The sequence below is a fragment of the Bos indicus x Bos taurus genome, chromosome 16 (assembly GCF_003369695.1).
Source record: "Bos indicus x Bos taurus breed Angus x Brahman F1 hybrid chromosome 16, Bos_hybrid_MaternalHap_v2.0, whole genome shotgun sequence".
NCBI lineage: Eukaryota > Metazoa > Chordata > Mammalia > Artiodactyla > Bovidae > Bos > Bos indicus x Bos taurus.
The window spans coordinates 33,172,445-33,199,586 of record NC_040091.1 but is presented as its reverse complement, the minus strand read 5'-3'; the positions used below and the strand labels follow the sequence as shown (position 1 = coordinate 33,199,586).

The following is a 27,142-nucleotide window of genomic DNA, read 5'->3' as shown; positions in this document are numbered from 1 at the left end:
TATTCATTGCCCTTGTTCTTTCTGGTTTTTTTTTTTTTGGTACCATCTCTGGTTCTGAGTTACCCTGTTATATGATTGTGATTTTGTCCTCTCTTAGCATATCATTTGAACTTCTTTTTTTAATAAAAATTTATAAGTGGTTTTCCTTGAGTTTACAGTTACCTTTACCACTAATCTAAGTGTATTTTCAATAAACGCTTCAGGGGTTGGAAAAATTCCTTTTAACAGAGTGTTCCCAGTTCCTCCCTCCTGACCCTGATGCATTTCTGTCATTCATTTCAGTTATCCACAAGCTATGATCACTATATCAGTTCAGTTCAGTTCAGTCACTCAGTCGTGTCTGACTCTTTGTGACCCCATGGACTGCAGCACACCAGGCCTCCCTGTCCATCACCAACTTCTGGAGTTTACTCAAACTCATGTCCATTGAGTTGGTGATGCCATCCAACCATCTCTTCCTCTGTTGTCCCCTTCTCCTCCTGTCCTCAATCTTTCCCAGCATCAGGGTCTTTTCAAATGAGTCAGCTCTTTGCATTAGGTGGCCAAAGTGTTGGAGTTTCAGCTTTAGCATCTGTCCTTCCAATGAATATTCAGGACTGATTTCCTTTAGGATGTACTTGTTGGATCTATATACACTATCGCTAATATGATACTAAACAAACTTATCTGTTATATCAGCTAACATTAAGAAAAATAAAAGATTATACTCATCTCTATATGCCTTCTTGGACTGCTTTTTCTTTCTTTATGTAGATCTGAGTTTATAACCTAAATAAATTTCCTACTTCTTGAAGAACTTTTAACATTTCTCGCAAGGCAGGTCTACCAGAAACAGATTTTCTAATTTTGGTTATCTGAAAAAGTCTTTGTTTTTCCCTCACTTTTGAAGGTTGGTATCACAATTCTAGCTTGTCAGGGCTCTTTTCATTCAAAACTTTAAATATTCCATTATACTTTGTCCATGCCTGCATAATTTCTAAAGAGTACCTCATGTAATTCTTATCATTGCTTCTCTATAGGTAAGGTTTTTCCCTTTGACATCTTTAAAATTTTTCTTTTTTCTCTTTGTCTTTGATTTTCTTCAGTTTGAATATGATATACCTGGGTGTAGATTTTTTCAGTTTTATCTTGCCCAGTATTCTCTGAGCTTCTTGAATCTGTGGTTTGGCACTTATAATTAATTTGGGGCAATTCTCAATCATTATTCATTTAAATATTTCTTCTCCTCCTTTATCTCTCTCTTAACCTTTATTATTGTTCCACAATTCTTGGATATTCTGTTTTGTCTGTATCATTCTTTTTGTTCTTTGCATTTTAGTTAGAGAAGTTTCTGTTAACACTTATTCAAGCTTACTAATTCTTTGGATGTGTCCAGTCTATTAATGACCCCTTCAAAGGCAATCTTCATTTCCTCTGCAGTGTTTTTGATTTCCAGCATTTTGCTTTTTTTCTTAGTTTCCATCTCTGCTTGTATTATCAATCTGTTCTTGCATGTGGACCACTTTTTCCCATTTGACCCTTTAGCATTCTAATCATAATTATTTTAAACTCTCCATCTGATAATTCCTGCTGCGATTCATGGGGTCGCAAAGAGTCGGACACGACTGAGCAACTGATCTGATCTGATCTGATAATTCCAACATCTTTGCTATATCTAAGTCTGGTTCTGTGTTTGCTTAGTTTCTTGCAACTGTGTTTTAAGTCTTTTAGGATGCCTTCTAATTTTTTGTTGAATTCTGGACATAGTGGGTTGAATAAAAGGAACTGAGGGAAATATGCATTTAGTGTAAGGTTTTTTATTTGTTGTAGAAGTTAGACTGTGTTTATTATTTGCTGTTACTATATGTGTCAGAGGCTAAAATTTCCTCCAGAGTTCTGGTTTTGTCTCCACTGTTGTCTTTGGGTTTCCCTCAAGAATTCTTAAATATATACTGAGATGTGCAGTTATTTTAGTGTATTCCCTTGTTATGATACAAGAGTACTTTTGATGTGGTGGTAGGGTAGGGGAGTAGGGGGAGCATTTTGTAATCCTATGATCATGTCTCAGTCTTCTAGTGACCCTGTGCCCTTGGCTATATCCTTCACAAGTGTTTCTCAGTCTCCCTCTCCCCTTAAGTGAGATGAGAAGGCTAAGAAGAAGCTCGAGTTGGGTTTCCACTCTCTTCCCCCAGGTCCCTTAGGTTCTGGGGAAAAAAGCAAAAACCAGTTTCTTAGGCTCTGGTAAAATAGTTTCTCTTGAGGCAGTCCTGGTTAAAAAGAACAGAATGCTTTTGGGTTACTTTTCCTCTCCTACTGGAGGAAACAGGAGTGGGGTTTCCTCTAGTCTTTGCTATTAGAATCTGCTCATGTCCTGGAGATAAAGCTCATGAAAGTGTAGGAGACACCTTCCCCTCCAGAGACTGGGTTCTGTAGTTTTTAACTCAAAGTGGTCTATACTAAGCTTCCAGCATTTCATCAATTATTTTTATATTTTTCTACCACACCACTGGCTCCTCTAGGAGTTTCTGCTCTGCTAAGCTGTGGTTCTCAGGAGTACTTATCTGTCTTTCCATTCTGAGGGATGATAGTTTTCCCTGTGACCTTAATTCTCTGATGGATCTAAGAAGAGTAGTTTATTTTTAAGCTTGTTCAGCTCCTTTTCTAGTTATGAAGATGGGAGTGATGTCTTCCAAGCTTCTTATATGTCAGACCAAAAATTGGAAGTCTGCAGTATTTGTTTAATTATGGTTTTCAATTACAGCTTTGATTTTTTTTTCTGAATAAGATAAATGGAATGTAAATTTTATATGCTGTGCAACAGCTGTTTATTATAATGGTAATGAAGGTTAGGTATTATACCCTCAATATTTCAGTATTTTTTACTGAGATGCTACTTAATAGCTATACAAATTGTTATATACCTATAATTCTTTATATTACTCCCTACATAGCCAAGGAAACACTCTTTAAGAACTATCCACCAAACTATTTTCACTCATAATTTCCTTCCATCTGGCTACCAGTTCATAGATAATCATTGTAACTTTCCTCACCTTTCTGTCTCAGTGTCCTTTATTATCTATGTAGCCGTCTGTCAGTTTTCAATGTTATTGGCATTTGAACATGAATAATAATATATCTTACCTTATGTGTTTAGGAGTGTATGTACCTCATGTTTAAAAGTCTTTTAGATAAACCCTTTAATTAAATAATTTATATAAGTCTGTTGAATAAAATTGTCAGAAACCACACAGTCCTGTGGTATGGCCATTAGCAGGCTGTCTAGTGTCTTCCCCCAGCCTTCTCTTTGTTAGCTAATGCTTGAGTTTCTTCTTTGTCAAAATATAATTATAATATTTCACAAAATGGATAGACAGCATCAGTCTTCCATGCTTCGTATCATATTGGATCATCTAGTAATCAACAAATAAAAGCACTACTTAAGATTGCTTAATGTATGCAGTCTGCAAGTGGCATTTCTTAAAAAGAAGAAAAAAAGGAAAGAAAAAATGCTTAATGTATTTGGTATTTGTTTCTGCTTTTTATAGGAGGAACTCTCTGGAATGAAAAATAGGGTACAAGTAGTTGTGCTTGAAAATGAAAGGCTCCAACAAGAGCTGAAATCTCGAGGACAAGAAGAAATGAGGGAACAAACACTTCTGGATGCATCTGTGAGCATTTATTTAAACCATTAAACTAAAATATATATAGTCTGAATGTTGCCTCCTAACCTCTCCCTCAGCCTTCTTAGCTGCTTCAATTTTTTTCTTAAAGTTTGGCAGAAGTGCTGTGCTGGTATTTACTTGGGGCTGCAGAAATTAAAATTCGCTGTGGTGGTATGAATCCTCAAATTAAATGATGTAATGGTGCCTAGCAGCCACTCCAGTTTCCTCTCTGAGCCTTACCATTTGTGTTTTTTCCATACGAAAGAGCAAGTCTGAAAGCAGGAAGTATGTCATATAGGAACTATGTTAACAGAGCTGGACTTTGTTAAATCTAGCAACTGTTCAGAATTGTAGCTTAGATTTCTGTTGTATTTCTCTAAATCGTCTTTGAACTTTGAGTTCCAATCAGTCTAACTAGCATGGTGTAGCAGTAAGAACACTGACATGTATGTCCAAGATTCAAAATGTTAATATTCCCATTGTCCCTAACAAGCTGGACGTTTGGCAAGTAATTTTATAGGTCTTTCAGGGTTGGCTTCACCTTGTAAGTCCTCTATTTATTGGCAATTTGAGAAATTCTCCAATATTAGCAGTCCTTAGTCTTTAATGTGAATGGGGTTTGGGATACTTACTGACAGTGCAGATCCTGGGCTTTATCCCTGAGAGTTGGTCTGGGTTAGTCTTTGAGCAAGTTGCCAAAGTGAATCTAATATCAGTGGAATACATTTTGAGGAACAGAGAATTGTATGATCTCTATTATTCTGTGACATAAAATTTTTATGATGATATTTAAATAGTGTTTAATTTCTCTTTATGAGTTGTCAGAGATATTTTTACCTTCAAAATAGTTTTTACTCTTTTGCTATGGGATGTAGTTGATAACAGTTGTTCTGCTCTTTGAGACAAAATTCAATTTTCCATGGGAAAGTTTTGGTACTTGCCTGTTTCGGCTTTACTTTGCAGTGTATTTTGGTGCTTTTGACTTAGTCATTATTAGTAAGTAAGTTCTGCTTAGGAAAAAACACAACTGTTTTAATGTTTCACCTGCTAAGTCATGTCAGTTGTGTCCGACTCTGTGCGACCCCATAGATGGCAGCCCACCAGGCTCCACTGTCCCTGGGATTCTCTAGGCAAGAACACTGGCGTGGGTTGCCATTTCTTTCTCCAGTGCATGAAAGTGAAAAGTGAAAGTGAAGTTGCTCAGTCGTGTCCTACTCTTTGCGACCCCATGGACTGTAGCCTACCAGACTCCTCCGTCCATGGGATTTCCTAGGCAAGAATACTGGAGTGGGGTGCCATTGCCTTCTCTGAATGTTTCACCTAGGTGTCCTCTAATTTTTGAAGTTTTTTTCTTAACCTGACCTGATGTTTCATTTGTAATCCTGGAGTTCTATGTGTTAGAATTTGCTATTGTATCTGGATGTGTTAACTCTGAATAATAAAGTGAGCTGATTAGCATTTTAGTTTATTTTTCTGCAATTACACATTACTTTGTGATCAGCTATTTTCTTCATTATATAACTTTTTCTGAGTATTTATAGTATTGTATTATTAATATTAGTGTTTAAAAATTTTGTCTTGGTTCCTATTATTTTGGGTCAATTTGAAAATGATTCATAAAAAGTACTTACAGGTAAGCTCATTTTTTAAAATAAGTATATTCTTTTGATTTTCCTCCAAATATGCAGTGAACAGTGACTCATTTATTCATAGTCTTCGATATTTATACAGTGCAAAGAAGTGGAAGATGGGGAAGTGAAATGAGAAAGGAAATAAGGCAGACAAGTGAATCAGAGGGCAAGAGAAGTGAGTAGTGCAAAAGGGGAAGGAAATGATGGTAAAAGCATATATGCTTTGCCTTATGAGCAAAGGAAACTTGCTTAAGAAAACTACAGATAGATTATAGAAAGGATAGACTTGTAGAGAGCTTTTTTAAAAAAAACATTCACATGAGCTAAAACATAATGCAGATATTGAAATGGTTGTTGCGTATGTCAGATGACCTTGATACCTATTTTAATGTTAGTCTTCTGTGTTATTTTGTTGTTACAAAGTTATTTCTCCCACTTGCTACTTGTGGAGGCGAATTGAGACATTTTGGCAGCCTATGAATAGTGTTGTATTGAGAGTTTTGATGTAAATAAAGCTATTATCTTAAATATAAACAGATCGAGAGATATTATCTTCCTTTTTTCCATGTTGATGGTAAATCTTGCCGAAGCTATTGGCAGATTTGACTATATATTTTCAGTGTTTCTTAATGCTTTCTTTGGAAAAACAATTGAAATATGTATATAGTAATAATTAATATTTATTGATGACTGCATGGTTATGATGTGCCAGGTACTGTATCAAATACTTTGCTTGCATTATATCATTTCAGTCTTATGATAGCTGCATAAGGCAGGTGTTGTTACATCTACTTTCAGATGATTAAATTAAGGTATACAGCAGTTAAGTTACCTACAAAGCTAGAACTCAAACACAGCACTGTCTGACTCCCCTGATCCATCTTCCTGGCCTTGAATTATACTACCTTTCTGACTAGATTAGGAATAGCTTGTCAATATTGAACCAAACCATCTTTGCCATGGACTGGAACTTTGATGGTAGCCTACATGACTTTTAGCTTTTAGCTTAGTTTTTGACTTAACAGTTGAAGAAGCAAGCAGATTATTTTTAAATAACTAAAACCATTCAAAGAATATTTCATTTGCATCTTCACTTTTTAATCATATTCCTTCTCAAGGGGCTTTTCTTGAGAGTTCAAAAATTATATTAAAAAACTCTTTTTGTTAGAATTTTTTTTTAAGTAGAAAATTTCTGAGCTATTTGTTTCCATGTCTCTTCATCCCTTCAATTCCAACCCCTCCCCTCAATTAAGAAATCAGAGGTCTTCAATGATCTTCAGGGATGTAAATGTAATTTGACTTTTTATATCTTGATCAAATATCATCCAAGTTTTTTGAAAGCTATCTGTGAAAGAACATGTCAATTAGGCTAGCACTTGTTTCCAAACAATATCATTTGATATCATAAATCAGTGATCCATAGTCTACATACGTCCTCCAATTTCTCCATAGGAAATTTGTACCACTTTGCTTCGTTACTCTGCAAGACTATTTTTAATACAATCAAATCTTGGAAGATTTTTCCCTACTTACAGAGTCAAGTTCAAGCTTATCAGCATGGCATACTTTACTTTCCAGATCCTTATTTAATTCTCTGGCTTCTTCTTTTTTATTTTTTTTTCCACTTTCCCTGGTGGCTCAGACAGTAAAGAATCTGCCTCTAGTGTGGAAGATCTGGGTTCCATTCCTGGGTCAGGAAGATCCCCTGAAGAAGCAAATGGCTACCCACTCCAGTATTCTTGCCTGGAGAATTCCATAGACAGAGGAGGCTGGCAGGCTACAGTCCATGGGGTCACATAGAATTGGACACGACTGAGCAACTAACACATACACTTTCATAATTGATTTACAGTGCTGTGCCAATCTCTTCTGTACAGCAAAATAGCTTAGTTATACACATATTTGTGTTCTTCTTTATATTCTTTTCCCTTATGGTTTATCACAAGATACTGAATATATCAAATAGTTCCCTGTGTTATACATTAAGACCTTCTTGTTTGTCAATTCTAAATGTAATAGTTTGCATCTACCAACAGTAAGCTCCCAGTCTATCCTTCTCTCTTCTCCCCTACCCCTTGCCAACTGCAAATCTGTTCTCTGTGTCTATGAGCCTGTTTCTGTTTTGTATGTAAATTAATTTGTGCCATATTTTAGGTACAAATATGGCACATGATAAGTGATATCATATGGTATTTGTCTTTCTCTTTCTGACCTACTTCACTTAGTATGATCTTATTTAGTTGCATCCATGTTGCTGCAAATGGCATTATTTCATTTTTCACGACTGAGTAGTATTCCATTGTGTATGTGTACCACATCTTCTTTCTTTATTCATCTGTAAATGGACGTTTAGTTTGTTTCCATGCTTTGGCTATCATAAACAGTTGTACTTTAATCTTCTGGCTTTATTGCCTTGTATGTCAACCTTTAATAATACTGAATTTCCTAAAAGCCTCTGGGAAACACCATGTTATTTCTCATCTCTGAGTTTCTCATGGTGTTCTCTCTTCTTGGCATCTAACTTATTTTTTTTCATCCTTCAAGATATCACACCAGTGTCAAAACTTCTCCAGAAACTTTCCTTGAATCTCCAGTTGCTCTTAGTATACCTCTTCTGTCTGGCCTTGTCCTAACATGCACACTTATGGCTTTACTAAATTGAAATTACCTGCTTAGGTTTTTCTCTTCTTCATTAGCCTATAAATTCCTCAAGGTTAAGATTGGTCTTGGTCATTTTTACCACCCACCACTGGCCACCAAGCTTTTAGCACAATGCCTGAACATAGTCAGTATTATACAAGTTCTGTGAACTTCCCAAAGAATGTGGAATAGAATCTCAGAATACTACTTTGAATGAATACAATTTACCGCATTCTAACATGATATGACACCACAGTATAGTTCTGTGTTTGGGGACATATCCTTGCTTTTGAATACTACTGTGTCCCTTGGCCCTTAATACGAATTCATTAATTACTTGTTGGACAAATTAAATAAGTATTTTAGTTCTTGATTCACACATAAATCACCCAGATTTTGAACTGCTTATTACACTGAATGCTGAGAGAATGCCAAAGTTTGCCAACTGCCAGTGGGTACCCCACATTCAGTCTATAGACATGTTTTGTCTATTTGAAAAACACTCAGTATTTAACAGTGTTTCAGTTGAAGAACCAGATATCTGCCTGATCTTTTTAAAAATCTAAAGATTTTTGGGGGTAATATGAGATGGCATTCACATATGGCAGCGATTGACTGGAACTGAGTAGTGACTTCTTTCTTGGGTTGCTCTGTCACGATCCCTGTGACTACTTTTTGGATCCTTGACAGGCAAGCTGCATGTCAGTTCTGTTTATCACCATGCACTGTTTTTCTCATTGAAGATAAATAATTTTCTGAAAAGGCAGAAGAGCATAGTGGTTTAGGACTCTGGAGGTAGATTGCCAGGGTTCGGATCCTAGCTCTGCCCTTTATTAGTCACTTTCTACTACCGCAGTGACTTTTTAGCAGTTACTCTCCGTAACTCAGTTTCCTCATCTATAAAATGGAGGTAAGAGTGAAACTTGTCCCATAGGATTATTGTAATGATTAGCTAAGTTAATATATGTGGAGGATGTAAAACAGTGTCTGGCACATAGTAAACATTATATGTAGTAATTATTATTATTAGTCATATCTTTATGAAATGTGGAAAATGGAAAACAAACCAAGAGAGGTTTATGTGCTTCAAGAGTATATGTCTCCAAAGAGGTAAAGAGACTATTTGTTCAATACACTGATATACAGCCCTCTTTGCTCATTTACATTATTGCCTGTACCTGTAGGAATTCAACTTTGTAACACGTGTTTGGAATATGCCCCTAACAGCTTGAAAATGCAAAATAATTGTTGATTTGTATCTAGAAGCATCTGCTGTTTTTCTTATTCCTTTCATCACAGATAATCAGTATTCCATTTGTAAAGTATGTATATTGATTTAGAAGTTAAAAGTCGATTGCAAGTACTTTCACATTTTATTTTAGGGAAACATGCAGAATTCTTGGATTACAACAGGTGAAGATTCTAGGGTGGATGAAGCTGCAAAGAGATCATTTTCATGTGGCAATGCCAGTACTATCAAAGTTGCTTCTGCTGGTGAGGCTGAAAAATGGAAACTAGAACTCGTGAGTATTTGGGTACTTTTTTCATATGTGTCTACATTTTTGGTACTTTTTTATTGTGGTAAATATATATAACACAAAACTTGCTATTTTAACCATTTAAAATTTTAAGTGTATGATTATTTACACTAAGTACATTCACAGTGTTGTTCAACCATAAACAGTACTCATTTCCAGAACATTTTCATCATCCCAAACAAAAACTCTACCAATTAAATAATAACTTCCATTCCCCTCTTCCCACAACCCTTGGTAACATTTTCTGCTCTATGTCTTTATATGAGTTTGTCTATTCTAGATACTTCACTTAAGTGTTTCTCATTTTGTCTGGCTTATTTCATTGAGCATAGAGTTTTCAAGTTTCATCCATGTTGTAATGTGTATCATAATTTCATATCTTTATAAGGGTGAATAATATTCCCCTGTACATATATGCCACACTTTGTTTTTCCTTTTATCTGTTAATAGGTTTTGGGGGAGTTTCAACCTATTGGCTGTTGTGAGTAAGGCTGATATGAACATTGATGCACAAGTATCTATTTGAGGTCCTACTTTCAAATATAATCAGAAAATTGTTGATTATATTTGATTATCAAATATAATCCAATTGTTGGATCATTTGGTAATTCTACATTTTTTTTCCTGCTTCTCAGACTGAATTATTTTAACTGTTCTATCTTCAGATTTTCAGATTCTTTCTTCTGCTGCCCAAATCTCTAAAATCTCTTTAGTGAATTTTTTATTTCAGTTTTTATTGTTTTCAGCTCCAGAATTTATTTGTTTTTTTTCTATAATTTGTTTTCCTGACTTCCTTTAGTTCTTTGTTCGTATTTTCTCTTAGCATTCTGAGTGTTCTTAGGCAGTCATTTTAAAGTTTTCATCTAGTAAGTCTGATGTCTGCAGTTTCATAGGCATGGTTCCTGTCAATTTATTCTGTTTGAGTGAGCCATGATTTCCTCTTTCTTTATATGCCTACTGATTTTTTGTTGTTGAAAATTGGGCATTAAACTGTTATATGTGATAACTCTGGAATCAGATACCCTATTTTTTTAAGGTTTGATGTCTTTTTTATTGTTGAAGGCTGTCATAGTCCTTTAATGAATTTTCCAAACTATTTCTGTAAAAACTATTCCCTGTTGTGTGTGATCACTGAGATCTCTGTTCCATTAGCTCATATTCAGCTGATGTTTGAGAGATTTCCTTGACTGCCAGCAGCTGAAACAAACAACAACAAGAACACCAAAAAGCCCCCCAAAAATAGAACAACCAACTCTCCAAGTCTTTGCACTTTGACTGTGCTGGACTTTACCTTACAGTTAGGCCTGCTCTGAGCCTAGAGATCAGCCTCAAGTGAAAGCTTCAGCTTCTCAGGACTTTTCTGAGAATGCATTTTCCCTGGGCATATTTGTGGCTTTCTAAACTCCCCATATACATAGATGCTTCTGAATGTCCCAATTTCCCGAGGAGTCTAAATCCTTTGATCTGGGTGAAAATAATGGAATGATGGAACCAAAAATGGAATGTTCCAGGAAAAGATATAATGAATCATAGTTCCACTCTCATTGTTATCCACAGGTTTTGTTGTTAAATTTTTCTAAAGGCTCTTTCTGGCCCAAATTTCCTTGCTCCTTCTCATTCTTTAATCCAAGCTTTTTTCTAGTATTTAGGAAAGAGTTCCTTTCTTTTCAAAAAAAAAAATCAGAAAGACTAAGTAAATTATATGGTTTTTTCCCAACTGAATAAGCTATGAAAGCTACTTAATACCCATAGGGTTAAGACCAATCTCCCAAGCCATCTGCTATTTTCTTCAAACTACATTTCCAGACTCGCTTCTCATTCTTCTGTCATTCGCACAAGTATTGGCTATAAGCACACACACCACTCACTTCTTGCTACTTCATATGGTTATTTCCCAGTTCCATTTTTCTTTGAAGAATTGACTTTGGCTTATGCCATAATCCCTGCCTAAAATGCTTCATTCTTATCCTCTACCTATTGAAATGTTTACCTACGAAACTTAGTTCAAATGTCCCGTCCCGTCCTACCTTCCCTAATTACATGCTTCCATTCCTCCTTTCCCACACTAGAATTAGTTTCCCTCTTATGTCTTCTCTTAGTGTTCCATTTATAACTATTATAGATTCACTTGTTTATCCTGTTTATGTCAAAGGTCAGTCTCTGCTTCCGTGAGCTTTATGTTCCAAGTCTTTCTCACTTCTTTCAAGGATTTCACTCTTGCACGTATCTCCTCTTGCTCGTGTACCTTTTATCCCTCTTAACTGGGTTTTTAGCAAAATATGTGCTATACTAGCTACTGTCTTAAAGCAAATAAACACAAAATATATTTTCTTCATCTTACATTCCCTTTGAGCCATCACCCAGCTACTCCCTTTCATACCAAAGGCTTTCGAAGCAGTTGTTTATACTCATGCCTCTGTTCCTCACCACCCATTCTCTCTTCAGCATACTTTATTTGAGCTTCCCCCCACCATATTTCCCTAAACCATTTCTTTTCAAGGTCATTAATAACCTCCACATATCAGTCTTCATCTTCCTCCCTCATCTCAGAGCAGCATTCTGTAATATGTACATTAGTTCGTCCTGCCATCCTTTGATATTTCTAATGACACAATTTGGCATAAATTCAGAAAAGTATGCAAAACAAAAATGTACAGCTTCAGGATTTATCTCCACATGAACAACCATGTAATTGTCCCTGTAAGATGTCTAACATTACCATGTCCCACAAGCCCTCTTCATGCCCACTCCCAATCACCACCTCTCATTCTCTTAAAGCTAAACACTAGCTTGACTTTTATGAAAATTGATCCCTAAGCATGATCCCCAAACATTCAAATTGATTTCTGCCTGGTTTTTAAAATATTACATAAATTGAATCACATAGTACTTATTCTTCTTTGTGTAGCTGTTTTTCAGTATTGTATTTGATAGATTCATATATATTTTTAGTTGTATGTGTTAGAAATTTATTCGTTTTCATTGATAGATCTACTATATGAATATAACAGAATTATGTATTTATGTATTGTTGACAGATATTTGTATTTTTACAGTTTGGGGATATTGTGATTATTGCTGCTATGACCATTCTTTTATATGTCTGTTGGTGTGCATTGTACACGTTTATGTTGGGTGTGTACCTTGGAGTGTCATTGTTGGTCATAGTGTATGTATATGCTCAATTTGAGTAAATAAGGGCAAACTTTTCCAAGGTGATTTTTTTATTAGTTTACTCTTCTGTCAGCAGCATGAGTGATACCATTGCTCCATATCCTTGCCAACACTTGATATTCTGTTTTTCTGGTGGTCCTGGGGTATTCTCACTGTGATTTTTATTTTCATTTCTCATGTGATTGAGTATCTTCTCATATATCTATTGGCCATTTGATGTCCTTTTTTGTGTCATGCCTGTTCAAATGTCCTACTTATTTTTTTTTGAATTATCTGACAATGTTTTTTTAAAACTCTTAATATGAGTATAAGCCCATTATTGGTTACCTCTGTTGGGACATATTTTCCTATATTTTGTGGTTTGTCTTGGAACTCTCTTGATAGGTTTCTTTTTTCTCTTTCTTTCTGGATTAGAATTTCTTAATTTTAATGTGGTCCAATTTACCAGTGTTTTCTCTTTATTTTTTAGTATCTTTTGCGTCCTATATAAAAAAGTATTTCCCTACCCCCAAGGCCATCAGATATTCTGAAGATATTCTCCTATATTATCTTTCAGAAACCTTATAATCTTACTTTTTACATTTAGAACTACAGTGTACATGGAATTTATTTTTGTATCATATGGGAAGTGTAGGGGGTTACTTTTCCTATCGGGTCATTTATACATCCCAGCATCATCTGTTGAGAAGACAGTCATTTGCCTGACACCTTTGTTATAAACCAAGTGTGCACATATGTGTGAGTCTGTTTCTGGGCTTTGTGTTGTATTTCCTTGGTGTCTGTGTTACTACTTGTTTGTGCTATTACCATCCTGTCTTGATTCTTATAACCTTGTATCTGGTAGACCAAGTCTTCCAACATTTTTCTTAGAGCTAAAGAATGTCCTATTTCTTGCCTTTTGCATTCCAAATACATTTATAATTAGTTAGCTTTCGAAAAGCCATTAAGTAGTTTTGATTGAGATTACATTAAACGTATAGGTCATTTGTGGGAGGAAGAATTGATATCTTATGATAATATATTGTCTAATAGTAAAATTACATATCACTCTATTTTGTTGCTAAGTCACTTCAGTTGTGTCCCACTCTGTGTGACCCCATAGACAGCAGCCCACCAGGCTCCCCCGTCCCTGGGATTCTCCAGGCAAGAACACTGGAGTGGGTTGCCATTTCCTTCTCCAATGCATGAAAGTGAAAAGTGAAAGGGAAGTCACTCAGTCATGTCCAATTTAGCGACCCCACGGACTGCAGCCTGCCAGACTCTTCCATCCATGGGACTTTCCAGGCAAGAGTACTGGAGTGGGTTGCCATTGCCTTCTCCAATCACTCTATTTAGGTCATCTTTAATTTTTTCAGTTTTTTTTTTTATAGTTTCTGAATAAAGGCCTTACACATCTTTCTTTAGAATTAACCTCTAGATTTTTTTACAGTATTATCATAAGCAATATACATATTTAAAGTTTTCATTTTCTTATTCTTCAGTGCTAGTATAGAGAAAACTCCATGGTATTTTTGTTTTGACTGACTCCTACTTGCTTTTGATTAGTGTTATCATTGTATTTTTTTCCTATTGTTTTACTTTTAACATACTTATGTCTTCATATTTAATATAGGTTTCTTGTGGACAGCATATAGTTGAGTTTTGCTTTTTTTTATCCAATCTGACAATATGTGTCCTTTAAACATGATTATGTGTATACTTGGCTTTAAATCTACTATCTTGTTATGTCTTTTTTTCTCCTTCAGCTATTTCTTCACCTTTTATTTTTTTTCCTTTCCTGCCTTCTTTTGAATTAGTTGAATATTTTAATGGTTCCATTTTATTTCCTTTTCTCACTCTGGAAAAATCTTTAGCACCAGCATTCATCTGGTTTTGTTCAAGTCAACAACCCAGGGTTATTTTTAATGTCTTTTTCTCCCCCACATCTATTCAGTCATAAAATTCTGTCAGTTTTACATGAGTAGGTAGAACTCCTAGAGGGGAACATAAGCAAATCATTCTCTGACATAAATCTTAGCAATATTTTCTTAGATTGGTATCCCTAGGCAAAAGAAATAAAAGCAAAAATAAATAAGTGGGACCTAAAAACTTTTACTATGCAAAGGAAACCAACAACAAAACCCATAGCATAGTAGAAAATATCAGCAACTATGTGACCAACAAGGGGTTAATATCCAAAGATAGAAATATCCCATAACTCAATACCAAAAAAACAGATAACCCAATCAAAAATGGACAGAGGACCCAGACAGACATTTTTCCAAAGAAGATATATAGATGACCAACAGGTACATAAAAAGAGATTATTAGAGAAATGCAAATCAAAGCCTTAGTGAGGTATCACTTCACACTAGTCAGAATGGCTATCATCAAAAAGTATACAAATGATAAATGCTGGAGAGATGTGGAGAGATGGGAACCCTTGTGCCCTGTTAGTGGGAGTGTAAATAGGTGCAGCCACTATGGGAAATAGTATGGAGGTTCCCTGAAAAACTCAAAATAGAGCTACCATATGATACTCACTCCTGAGTATTTATCCTCCCAAGAAATGAAACCTCCTATTTGAGAAGACTCATGCCCCCCAGTGTCCATAGCATCATTATTTACAATAGCCAAGACATGGAAGCAACTCGTGTCCATCAGCAGACAATTGGCTTAAAATATATTGTTTATATATATATGATGAAATGTTACTCTGCTATAAAAAGAATGAAATATTGTCATTTGTAGCAACATGGATGAGCCTAGAAAATATCATACTTAGTGAAGAAAGAGAAATACAAATTCTATATGATATCACTTTTACGTGAAATCTAAAACAATAATACAAATAAATCTATATACAAAACAGAAACAGACTCACAGACATAGAAAGCAAATTATGGTTGACAAAGGAGAGAGGGAGTGAAGGAGGGACAAATTAGGAGTATGGGATTAACAGGTACAAGCTACTATGCATAAAATAGATAGGCAACAAGGATTTACTATGTTACACAGGGAATTATATTCAGTATCTAATAATAACCTATAATGGAACATATTTGGAAAACTCAGCAGTGGTCACAGGAATGGAAAAAGTCAGTTTTCATTCCAAACTCAAAAGAGGGCAGTGCCAAAAAATGTTCAAACTACCGCACAATTGCACTTGTTTCACATGCTAGCAAAGTAATTCTCAAAATTCTCCAAGTACGGCTTCAACAGTACGTGAACCATGAACTTCCAGATGTTCAAGCTGGACTTAGAAAAGGCAGAGGAACCAGAGATCAAATTGCCAACACATGCTGGATCATTGAAAAAGCAAGAGAATTCCAGTAAAACATCTATTTCTGCTTTATTGATTACACCAAAGCTTTTGACTGTGTAGATCACAACAATCTGGAAAATTCTTCAAGAAATGGGAATACCAGACCACCTTACCTGCCTCCTGAGAAATCTGTATGCAGGTCAAGAAGCAACAGTTAGAACTGGACATGGAACAACAGACTGGTTCCAAATCGGGAAAGGAGTACATCAGGCTGTATATTGTCACCCTGCTTATTTAACATATGCGGAGTACATCATGCGGAATGCTGGGCTGGAATAAGCATAAGCTGGAATCAAGACTGCCGGGAGAAATAACAATAACCTCAGATATGCAGATAACACCACTTATGGCAGAAAGTGAAGAGGAACTAAAAAAAGCCTCTTGATGAAAGTGAAAGAGGAGAGTGAAAAAGCTGGCTTAAAACTCAACATTCAGAAAACGAAGATCATGGTGTTTGGTCCCACCACTTCATGACAAATAGATGGGGAAACAATGGAAACAGTGGCAGACTTTATTTTCTTGGGTTCCAAAATTACTGCAGATGGTGAATGCAGCCATGAAATTCAAAGACATTTGCTTCTTGGAAGAAAAGCTATGACCAACCTAGACAGTATATTAAAAGAGACATTACTTTGCTGACAAAGTTCCATCTTGTCAAAGCTAGGGTTTTTCCAGTAGTCATAAGTGGATGTGAGAGTTGTACTATAAAGAAATCTGAGCAGCAAAGAATTGATGCTTTTGAACTGTGGTGTTGGAGAAGACTCTTGAGAGTCCCTTGGACTGCAAGGAGATCCAACCAATCAATCCTAAGGGAAATCAGTCCTGAATATTCATTGGAAGGACTGATGCTGAAGCTGAAGCTCCAATTCTTTGGCCACCTAATGTGAAGAACTGACTCATTGGAGAAGACCCTGATCCTGGGAAAGATTGAAGACAGGAGGAGTAGGGGATAACAGAGAATGAGATGGTTGGATGGCATCACCAACTTGATGGGCATGAGTTTGAGCAAGCTCCGGAGTTGGTGATGGACAAGGAACCCTGGCGTGCTGCAGTTGATGGGGACGCAAAGAGTTGAACACAATTGAGCAACTGAACTGAACTGAAATCACTTGACTGTACACCTGAAACACTTAATATTGTAAATCAACTATACTTAATAAAAATAAATAAAATTTAACACTAAAGAAAAAAATTCTATGAATTATGCTTGTTTACAGCTTTGTACTAAATATTTTCTATCTTTGCTGCTTGATTACTCTTTTTTTTTAAATTTTTTATTTTATATCAGAGTATCGCCAATTAACAATGTTATAGTTTCAGGTGTACAGCAAAGGGACTTAGCCACGCATAAACATGTATCCATTCTCCCTTAAACTCCACTCCCATCCGGGTGGCCACATAATGTTGAGCAGAGTTCCCTGTGCTACAGTCAGTCCTTATAGGTTATCCATTTTAATATAATAGTGTGTACATGTCGATCCAAGCTCTATAACTATCTCTTTCCCCCCATTCTTCCCCCTCATGGCAAACATTAGTTCATTCTTTAAGTCTGTGAGTTGTTTCTGTTTTATAAGTAGCTACTTCATTACTTTTGTTCATCAGCTTATCTGTTATTTATTTGCAATGTCTTCATTTGTAATGATCTCTTTTACATATCCTTCAGTGTAATATAAGATTCAGTGCTGATAAAAAGATTTCAATATTCATCCAGTGCTTCAGCTATGTAGAGGCTTTTATTTAGTTGTATGTACTAAATAAAAGTCTTCATATATTCATTCTTCTCACTGTCCACCTTACCTTATCAGCTCATCTCATCTACTGTCCCATCTAGCATTCTACATTCTAGTGATACTGAACTACTTTTTGACCGGATATACAGCACACTTTCTCCAGCCACTGTGCCTTTTGCTCTGTTGGAAATTATCCAAGTCTTAGCATCTCTTCACATGAAGCTTTCTCTACTTCTCTTTAGCTAAATTACAAGTTCCTGCCTTTTCTAATTCATTTTACCTTCTGTATTTTCACAAGTGTAAATTGTATATAATTATATTTGTTCATCTGTCTTGCTGTTTCTGCTTAGAATATAAGCTCTTGGAGGTAGCAGTGTTTTTATCTTAGAATTAAAGAAAAACTGGATATCAGCTGAGGCTTGTGGATTATATATCACTTTGGTCTATCATACTGTGATTTATAACTTTTATCATTCATCCAACACATATTAATATTTTTTGGTGCATCAGCTATGCAGCAATCACAATGGGAGATTCCAGGAAGATTTGATCCTTGCCCTCATGGACTTTACGGGCTATAATTGGTTTTGCCCAGAGTCATACTTTTAAAATAAGAATGCAGTTAAAAAAAAAAAAACTTTTTTATTAGTAATCACCATTTTATGACTCAGTAGTTCTTTATAGGCTTTCACTCAATAAAAATAGAGTGTTTGGAGTGGAAGAGGGAAAGTGATTCCAGAGAGGGCACATTGATTTTCCTCCTGGGTAAAAAGAAATAACTGATTTTAATATTAATAATTAAAACACAGGACATGGACAAAATGCACATTTTTTTTCTTTTCTAAAGGAGAGACTAAAACTTACTTATGAGGAAAAGAGTGAAATCCTGGAATCTCAATTGACGTTTTTGAGGTAAAGTATTATCATCTACTTAAAGTCATTGGCAAAATCATGATGATCTTAAAAATATGTTTGAATGTTTACTGAAATTTCAGTTTTAGTCAATATAGGAATTGCTTGATGTAATTTTGTGTACACTACATGAAAATTCCTGAGATTAGTAAAGGCTAAAGGGATTTGTGAGGTCCTTTTTCGAATCCTGTTTCAAAGAAATGTGAGCTAAATTATAAATTTTATCCCTTCATCAGCTGTAAAATATTATGTTCTCATATAGAAAAAGGAATTAGTAGCTCTTCTTATAGAAATTATGCTTTTAAAATAAAATAATATAAAATAAAGCACTGTAATTTTCAAATTAGAAGCATTTTTTTTCTTCAATAGGAGGTCTTCATCTAATTTTAAAATTACAATAGTAGTATAATAGTTTGAGTTTTTATATCCTTGGCAGATTTGAGTATATACAAATTTTCATGTACTTTTTGATATGTTTTCAAAAATCCCAATAGAGCCTATATATTATAGGTTAACCATTAGTGATTTGTTCTATATTATGAGTAGGAAAAGATACAGGAATTAATTTTTTAAGTTAAGGGTTAATTGAAATAGTGGTAATGAAATCTTTTCTAATGAAATAACCTTTAAAATATTTTTATAATTTTATTTTAGTAAATTTTATTTTTGAAATAAAATTTAACAGGCCATATATTGTCTAGGGCCATAACTAAAGTACTACCAAGAACCAGAACTCATGGCTTCTTGCTATAAATGTAGTTATTCATTTATTTTAATATATTCTTACGCCTTTCATGCCTTATAAGGTTGAGGATTTCTATAGAGACTCTTGATTTTTCATGAAGAAACCTAAACTTTTATAAAATGGTCTATTTTTTGTTTTCTTGCTTTGCTATAGTTTGATTTCTATTGTGTTTTGGTTCTTCAGTATTTAGTGATATATTTCCAGCTCACTATTTTATGGAAATATGACTTATTTGGTTCTATTCACAATTCAACTATGCAGTCTTGCGTGGCATTAAAATATCACCTTGCAATGGACCAGACTTTGTTCCCTGCATTCTTCTGTTTCTTCATTTTCTTTTAGCATAATTTAAGATTATTTAAAGAAACATTTTCTTAGAGAAAGAAATAAAATCACTGGTCTTGGAAACTCCAGTTTTATGTTACCTATTTTTTAAATTTTCTGTTTGCCTTTTCATGTAACTGAATCTACTTGAGTGTTTTGAATTTGAAGCTGACGGAAATAGTAATGGAGACTCTTTGACTTTGGAATGTACTTCTGAAGTTCTTTTTACAAAGCTTTCGAAAGTCAGACTGTGTTGTTGTTCAGTCACTAAGTTGTGTCCAATTCTTTGTGACCACTGGACTGCAGTGTGCCAGGCTTCTCTGTCCTTCACCATGTCCCAGAGTTTGCTCCAACTCATGTCCATTGAGTTGGTGATGCCATCCAACCATCAGACCTTTTCTACATGATACTTAAAAGGAAACATTATGTTGTAGATATTATCTTGGGAAAAAGATATAAACAGCTCCTTTTTTTCTGCTTCAGAGTGTCATTAGATTTGCCTTTTTTTTTTTTTTTTAACCTTTAGATGGCCCGTAGATCTTTTCCACCTCTTCCAGGCTGTCTGAAAGCCCCCCAAATCCCAAGAGTCGACAAAGTGTGTAACAACCAGATGTCTTGACTGTTGGCTTCTCCTTTGTGACAGGGAACACATTAGGATGGCTATAGATCCCTGAATTTATCTATAGAGAGTAGTCTGAGCCAGAGATAAAGTGCCTGCTTTCTGCAGTCTTAAGAATTTAAGAACAATTTCTTTAAGTTAGGACTTTTTTAAAAAAAATGCAATATGAAAGGGATACGTGTGCAAGGAAGCTCAGTTACCTAAGTTGACTTTACCAAAACTTTTTAGGGAAGGGGAAGGAAAATACAATCCATATACTGGTCATTTAATCCTTAAAAGATCAACATAAAGAAAAACCTTGTCCAGGAACTATCCCATTAAAACAAACAAACAAATGAAGAACACACACACACAATTCCTCTGCCCTTTCATTATCAAGCTGTATATTTCCAGCCAATAGCTGCTACTTGTGAAATCTTATGTCTGCCGAATTCTGACTTCTTTCTGTAGCCCACTGTCAGTCCTTTGTAGAACTTTGTGGTTAGTTGATTTTTTTTACTGAAGAAAAATGGGCAGTAATAAATTACTCATGCATAAAATCCATATCCTTTATACAATCTTTTAAGGTTCTCTTTATAAATTTTAAAGAGTTAACACTTGAAATAGGATATTTCCCTCAATTTAAGGATATTGTGTTATCCCTTTATTGAGAGAAACTATTTAGGATTTATATTTGGAGTTTTATTTATTTATTTATTTATTTATTTTTGGAGTTTTATTTTTGGGAAGAGATGGGAAGCCTTGAAAAGAGAGCCAGTATCGGAGGCACACTAGTCTGTGTTAAAATCTTAAAACAACTTTAAATTTAATATTTTCAAGTCTCACTTTATTCAAAGGGTCAATTCAGATAATCACATCTATATCTCCAGGTTGTGGTAAGAATAAGGTATTGTATAAAAAGCACCTAATAAGGTAAACACCAGTAAATGATAGTAGTTATCACTGTGATGATACATTTAAAAGTAGTATACTTTTACCTGGACATTTAAAAAAATTTTTAATCAGATGATAATTGCTTTACTATGTTTTATTGGTTTCTGCCTCCCAACTATGTGAATCATTCACATTGAGTCTCCCCTTCCTTCGAGTCTCCCCGTCCCCAGTCCCACCCCTCTAGGTTGTCACAGAGCTCTAGGTTGGGCTCCCTGTGTTATATAGCAGCTTTCCACTATCTATCTATTTTCTATTTTACACACGATAGTATATATATGTTAGTGCTACTTTTTCAGTTTATCCTAACTTCTTCCCCTGCTATGTCCACTTGCTAAAGCTTTTTTCCCTTCTTTTTAGGAAAGACTTAGCTGAATATCAGAAAAACTGTGAAGATCTTAAAGAGCGACTAAAGCATAAAGAGTCTCTACTTGCTGCTAATATTTCTAACCGTGTTGGTGGTCTTTGTTTGAAATGTGCTCAGCATGAAGCTGTTCTTTCCCAAACCCATAATAATGTTCACATACAAACCATTGAAAGACTGACTAAGTAAGTATGCTTCTGTATGTGGGGTTGTTGGTGACATGGAAACCCATATCTTTACATGGGCATTATAGTTTTTTTTATCCCCATGCTAAATCACATGTGATTAATGTTAAGCTTCAAATAAAATAAATTTTCTAAGGTCCCTTCATTGTATATTAAAGAAAGAATATGTAGGTTCTGCCAACTGTGTATAATCTAGTCATTTCAGACAAATAATTTTATCTTTGTTGGTTTTAGTCTCATCTTTAAATGAGAGGATTGAAGTAGATAGCCTTTATAATTCTGTTCATTTCTATGACTCTGTAATTGAAGATCCAGCACTATTCATTACAGCACTGAGTTTGAGAGGAATTCTCTTGATTTTGCCCAATTTCAGATTTCCCTGCTGTAGTATAAAGTGAGTATTTTTTTTTTATCAAGTCTTTAATATGTGCTTGTCATGAAGAATATTATGAGTATGCTGGAAGAAAGATCCACTGTATCCCATTTGTTAATATTTGAGGATTGATCAGGGACAAATTACAAGTGAGTTTTTATGGAGTCAAAGTTTTCATCTAGGCTGAAATATTACAGTTTTCTGGGTACATCTTTCTTTTGTTTTCACTATTCCAGAGGAAGCCTTTTCCTATGAAAATTTTATTCCGTAGAAGTTGAGGATTATTATTTAATACAGTATCCAGGGATGATTTATAGTGGGTGTTTTCTCTCACATGCCCTCTGCTTTTTTCTGTGCTCAGGGTCACATTTTTCTGTCTTTTTGGGTTTATTTAAATAGCCCAAATATCACTTCCTCATAGAAATATTCTCTCACCAGCCTTACCCCATTTTGTCCTCAATTGACTTAGCCGCCTTCCTTCTCTAACTTTATAATATATTGTGTATACTTGCAGGCAGCAACTGTGTTTTATTTCTATATCCCTGGCTTCTGGAAGAGTACTTGGTCTGTAGCAGACACTCAGTAAATTGCTGTTTATATGACAAGACATTTTGGCGTTTATTGTTAACATCAGTTCAGTTCAGTCGCTCAGTCATGTCCAACTCTTTGCGATCCCATGGACTGTAGCATGCCAGGCCTCCCTGTCTATCACCAACTCCCGGAGTTTGCTCAAACTCATGTCCATTGAGTCGGTGATACCAACCATCTCATCCTCTGTCATCCCCTTCTCCTCTTACCTTCAATCTTTCCCAGCGTTAGGGTCTTTTCAAATGAGTCAGTTCTTTGCATCAGATGGCCAAAATATTGGAGTTTCAGCTTCAGCATCAGTCCTTCCAATGAATATTCTGGACTGATTTCCCTTAGGATTGACTGGTTGGATCTCCTTGCAGTCCGAGGGACTCTCAAGAGTCTTCTCCGACACCACAGTTCAAAAGCATCAATTCTTCAGAGGTCAGCTTTCTTAATAGTCCAACTCTCACATCCATACATGACTGCTGGAAAAACCATAGCCTTGACTAGACAGACCTTTGTTGGCAAAGTAATGTCTCTGCTTTTTAATACGCTGTCTAGGTTGGTCATAACTTTGTTAACATCAGAGATCCTCTAATTGGAACTGGTGTCGAGAATGAAAAGACTTGGTCATTAAAGTCAGTTTTGACCTTTGGATGAATGAATTTACTTTCCTGAGTTTGAAGTCTTCCTTTGTTTTGGTGAATAATATTCAATACCACCTCTTGGAATATTATGGATGCAGCTTAGCCTTGTGACTCGAGTGTTAGCTTTTGAGTCAAACTGCCTGGATCCATACTTTGGTTCTACTGCCAGCTTACTTTGTTTAGGGCTTTCCTGGTGGCTCAGTTGGTAAAGAATCTGCCTGCAGTGTAGGAGACCACCTGCAATGCAGGAGACCTGGGTTCAATCCTCTCATGCCTCAATTCCCCCACTTGAAAATGGAGGTAAAAGTACCTAATAGTATTATTTTTGAGGGAACGTTGAATGCATACCTATATATTGCTTCAAACATTTCCTTCCATATTATAAACGCTCTGTAAATATTAAAACCCATCTGTACCTCCTATACTTGGAAATAGTAAAAATGTCCCACAACCATGGTTTCTACATGTGACTAATTTATTGGTTGTTATATAAAAACTAAATTTCTCCACTGTTACTTTTCATGATCTGCACTGATGGCCTTGCTATTTGTTAAATATTATATTAATTATTAAATATAGTATTAACTTATTCATATTTATTACATATCAGCTTCCCAGGTGGCTTAGTGATAAAGAATCCACCTGCCAATGCAGGAGATGCAGGCTGGGTCAGAAAGATCCCTTAGAGAAGGAAATGGCAACCCACTCCAGCATTCTTGCCTGGAAAATTCCATGGACAAAGGAGCCTGGCAGGCTACAGTCCACGGGGTTGAAAAGAATCGGACGCAACTGAGCACGCACGCTAGTATTTCACATAGTGACAATCTATTAAATGTATGTTAAATATATTTTCAGATAAAACTGATGTGTAATAAACATTTCTAATATACCAAGGATTGTACCAGGAAATTTAAAACATAATGTCTTTTAATAGTTAAACATTGATGAGGTAAGTAGATTGCCGTCATTCTACAACTAAGGAAACTGAGACTCAGAGAAGTTAAAAATTTGCTTGTTTATATTTGAAAAAAGAATGGAATCATACTTCACAAAAGTAAATTCAAGATGGTTTAAAGACCTAGATATGATTTCTAGACTACAAAAGTATTAGGAGAAAATATAGAAAAACATCTTTATGGACTTGGGCTAATTAAAGTTCTGAGCATGATGAGGAAAGTAAGTCAAAAGGGAAAATAAAATGTTACATTTGACTCCACTAACACAAAAACTTACTTATGATACAATATTGCAAACTAAACTAAAAGATAGGAAAATATTTATATTTTATAGAAAAAAGTTTTTGGTACAATGTATAAATAATTTCTTTTAAAAGAAACAGAAAAGAAAAACTTCCCAGTTGCAAAGTAGGTATAGGATAGGAATTGGTAAGCAATAAAAGAGGATGATAATGCACGAGTTAAGTATTCATTCTTTTTTTTTAATTGAAGTGTAACTGACCCACAATACCATGTTAGTTCCACATGCACAATATAGTGATTTGATAATTCTATACATTACAAAATGATCACCACCATAAGTCTAGTTAAACCTGTCACCATGTAAAATTATTACGATATTATTAACTGTATTTCCCACGCTGCACATGTCATCCTTTGACTTAAGTTTCAAAATAAATAATCTTAATCTCATTTACCTATTTTACTCATCTTCCTAAAACCCTCCCCTCTGGCAACCCCCTGTTTGTATCTGATTCTGTTTCTGTTCTGTTACATTAGTTCATGTTTTGTTATTCAGATTTTCCAAACATAAATGAAATCATGTTTTATTGTCTGACTTATTTTGCTTAGCATAATACCCTCTAAGTCCATCTGTATTGTTGCAGATGGCAAGATTTCATTTCATTTCATTCAGCCATTGTATACTGAGTAATATTTCATTGTTTATGCATGTGTATTTATACACGTCTACCTCATCCTCTTTATTGTGTTCTTTGATGGACATGTCTGTTGCTTCTGTATAATGGCTATTGGAAATAAGGCTGCAGTGAACATAGGGGCATCTACATCCTTTTGGATTTCTGTTTCTGTTTTCTTCTGAAAACTACCCAGAGGTGGAATTTCTGGACCGTATGGTAGTTCTTTGGGTACTTTACATTTTTCGAGGAACTTTCATACTGTTTTACCTAACAGCCTACTAATTTACGTTTCCACCAACAGTGCTCTAGAGTTGCCTTTTCTTCCATCCTTGCCAACGTTTGTTATTTGTTGTCATTTTGCCATTTAAGCTATTCAATCTGTTATTATTCAAGAAAATGGTGGTGGTGGTATTATTTAAGAAAATGGTGATCACTAAGTTGTGTCCAACTTTTGCAACCCCATGGACTATAATCCACCAGGCTCCTCTGTCCATGGGATTTTTCAGGCAATAGTAGAATGGGTTGCCATTTCCTTCTCCAGATGATCTTCCTGACACAGGGATCAAACCTGCAGCTCCTGTATTACATGTGAATTCTTTACGGCTGAGCCACCAACAAAGCCTCATTCAAGGAAATACCAGTTTAAAAATGCCAACTATCAAACTGGTGAAAATTTTAAAAAGATTAGTGGTCTCAAGAATTGATGAGGCTATGAATAAGTCAGTATTTTCATATACTGCTAATGGAAGTATAGATTGACACTACTTTTGAGGGTAATTTAGCACTGTTCATTAATATTTAAATTGTGTATTACATGTTTCAAAATCTACACTAGAGAATGTATGTATACCATAATAGGGCATTTGTAGGGAACTCTATTTGCAGCATTATTTGTAATGCTGTTATGATATTGTCATTTGATAAGAAATACATATTTTTGTCTTCATTTCCCATTCTTTGCATAGAACTCCTAAAACTTCTGTATTTTTCTAAGTGGTAAAAGCAATAAGTATGTATTTTGTACTAACATTTGTGTTTTTCCTCTGCTTCTGCAATAGGTTGTTATTGTTAAGCCCATGAGTTTATATTAAGTAGATGACTTTTGACTAAGGATGAGAATGCTGGTTGCCACAGAAACCATCCATGTAATTCGAAGATTGGAATTTTCAATCTCTACTTCCCAACCTTTAGGAAGGGAAAGAGCTGGAGATGAAGTCCAGGCATTAATGGCCAATGATTTAATCAATCATGCCTGTGGAACTTCTAGACAAACTCTAAACAATGGAGTTTAGGGAGCTTCTGGATTGGTCAACACATTGAGTACTAGAATGTGACACCAGACAGGATGTGGAAGCTCCACACACCTTCCCACATGCCTTTGTCTAGTGATCTCTTCTATTTATCTGTTCATGATTATAAGTGAGCAATATTAAGGAAAACACTTTCCTGAGTTCTGTGAGCTGTTCTAGCAAAGAATTTTGCACTGGAAAGGATCATGGAAATCCATGGTTTTTGATCAGAAGAGATACAAGGTACCTGGGACTTACAATTGGAACCTAAAGTTGAGATTGTTATGTGGGACTGAACCTTAACCTGCAGGGTTTGTGTCAATTCCAGGCAGTCGGTATCAGAATTGAGTTAGTAGCCACTCAGAATTAGAGAATTGCTATGTGTGGGAAATCTACAGATGTGGTAGCAGAAGTATTGTGAGCATAGAAAGTATAGAAGAAACCAATAGGTTTTCCTTTTAGATGTAAACAACCTAAATAAATATCCTTAAACAAGAATAACTGGGCTTCAGTTTAGATAAAGTATGAAATTTTATGTACAAAAAAAAAGAGAATGGAGTAGATCTATATGTACTAATGTTCAACTAAGCTCCAAAATATGTTATTGAAGGAAAAAAAATGAAAAAAAGATGAGAAAGACATACCTG

General features: G+C 35.2%; 1 protein-coding gene across 11 annotated transcripts in view; it reads left to right on the top strand.

The window, feature by feature from the left end:
* The window catches only part of SDCCAG8 (serologically defined colon cancer antigen 8), a 251,399-nt gene that overhangs the window by 26,738 nt on the left and 197,519 nt on the right, over positions 1-27,142 (top strand). For 10 of the 11 annotated variants that reach the window (XM_027564712.1, XM_027564710.1, XM_027564706.1 and 7 more), the window contains 4 exons: positions 3,528-3,650; positions 9,298-9,438; positions 18,509-18,573; positions 21,552-21,740. In XM_027564712.1, coding sequence (XP_027420513.1) covers positions 3,528-3,650; positions 9,298-9,438; positions 18,509-18,573; positions 21,552-21,740 — 518 coding nt within the window. The remainder of the gene's footprint in view (positions 1-3,527; positions 3,651-9,297; positions 9,439-18,508; positions 18,574-21,551; positions 21,741-27,142) is intronic. The other variant, XM_027564711.1, reaches the window with a different exon arrangement.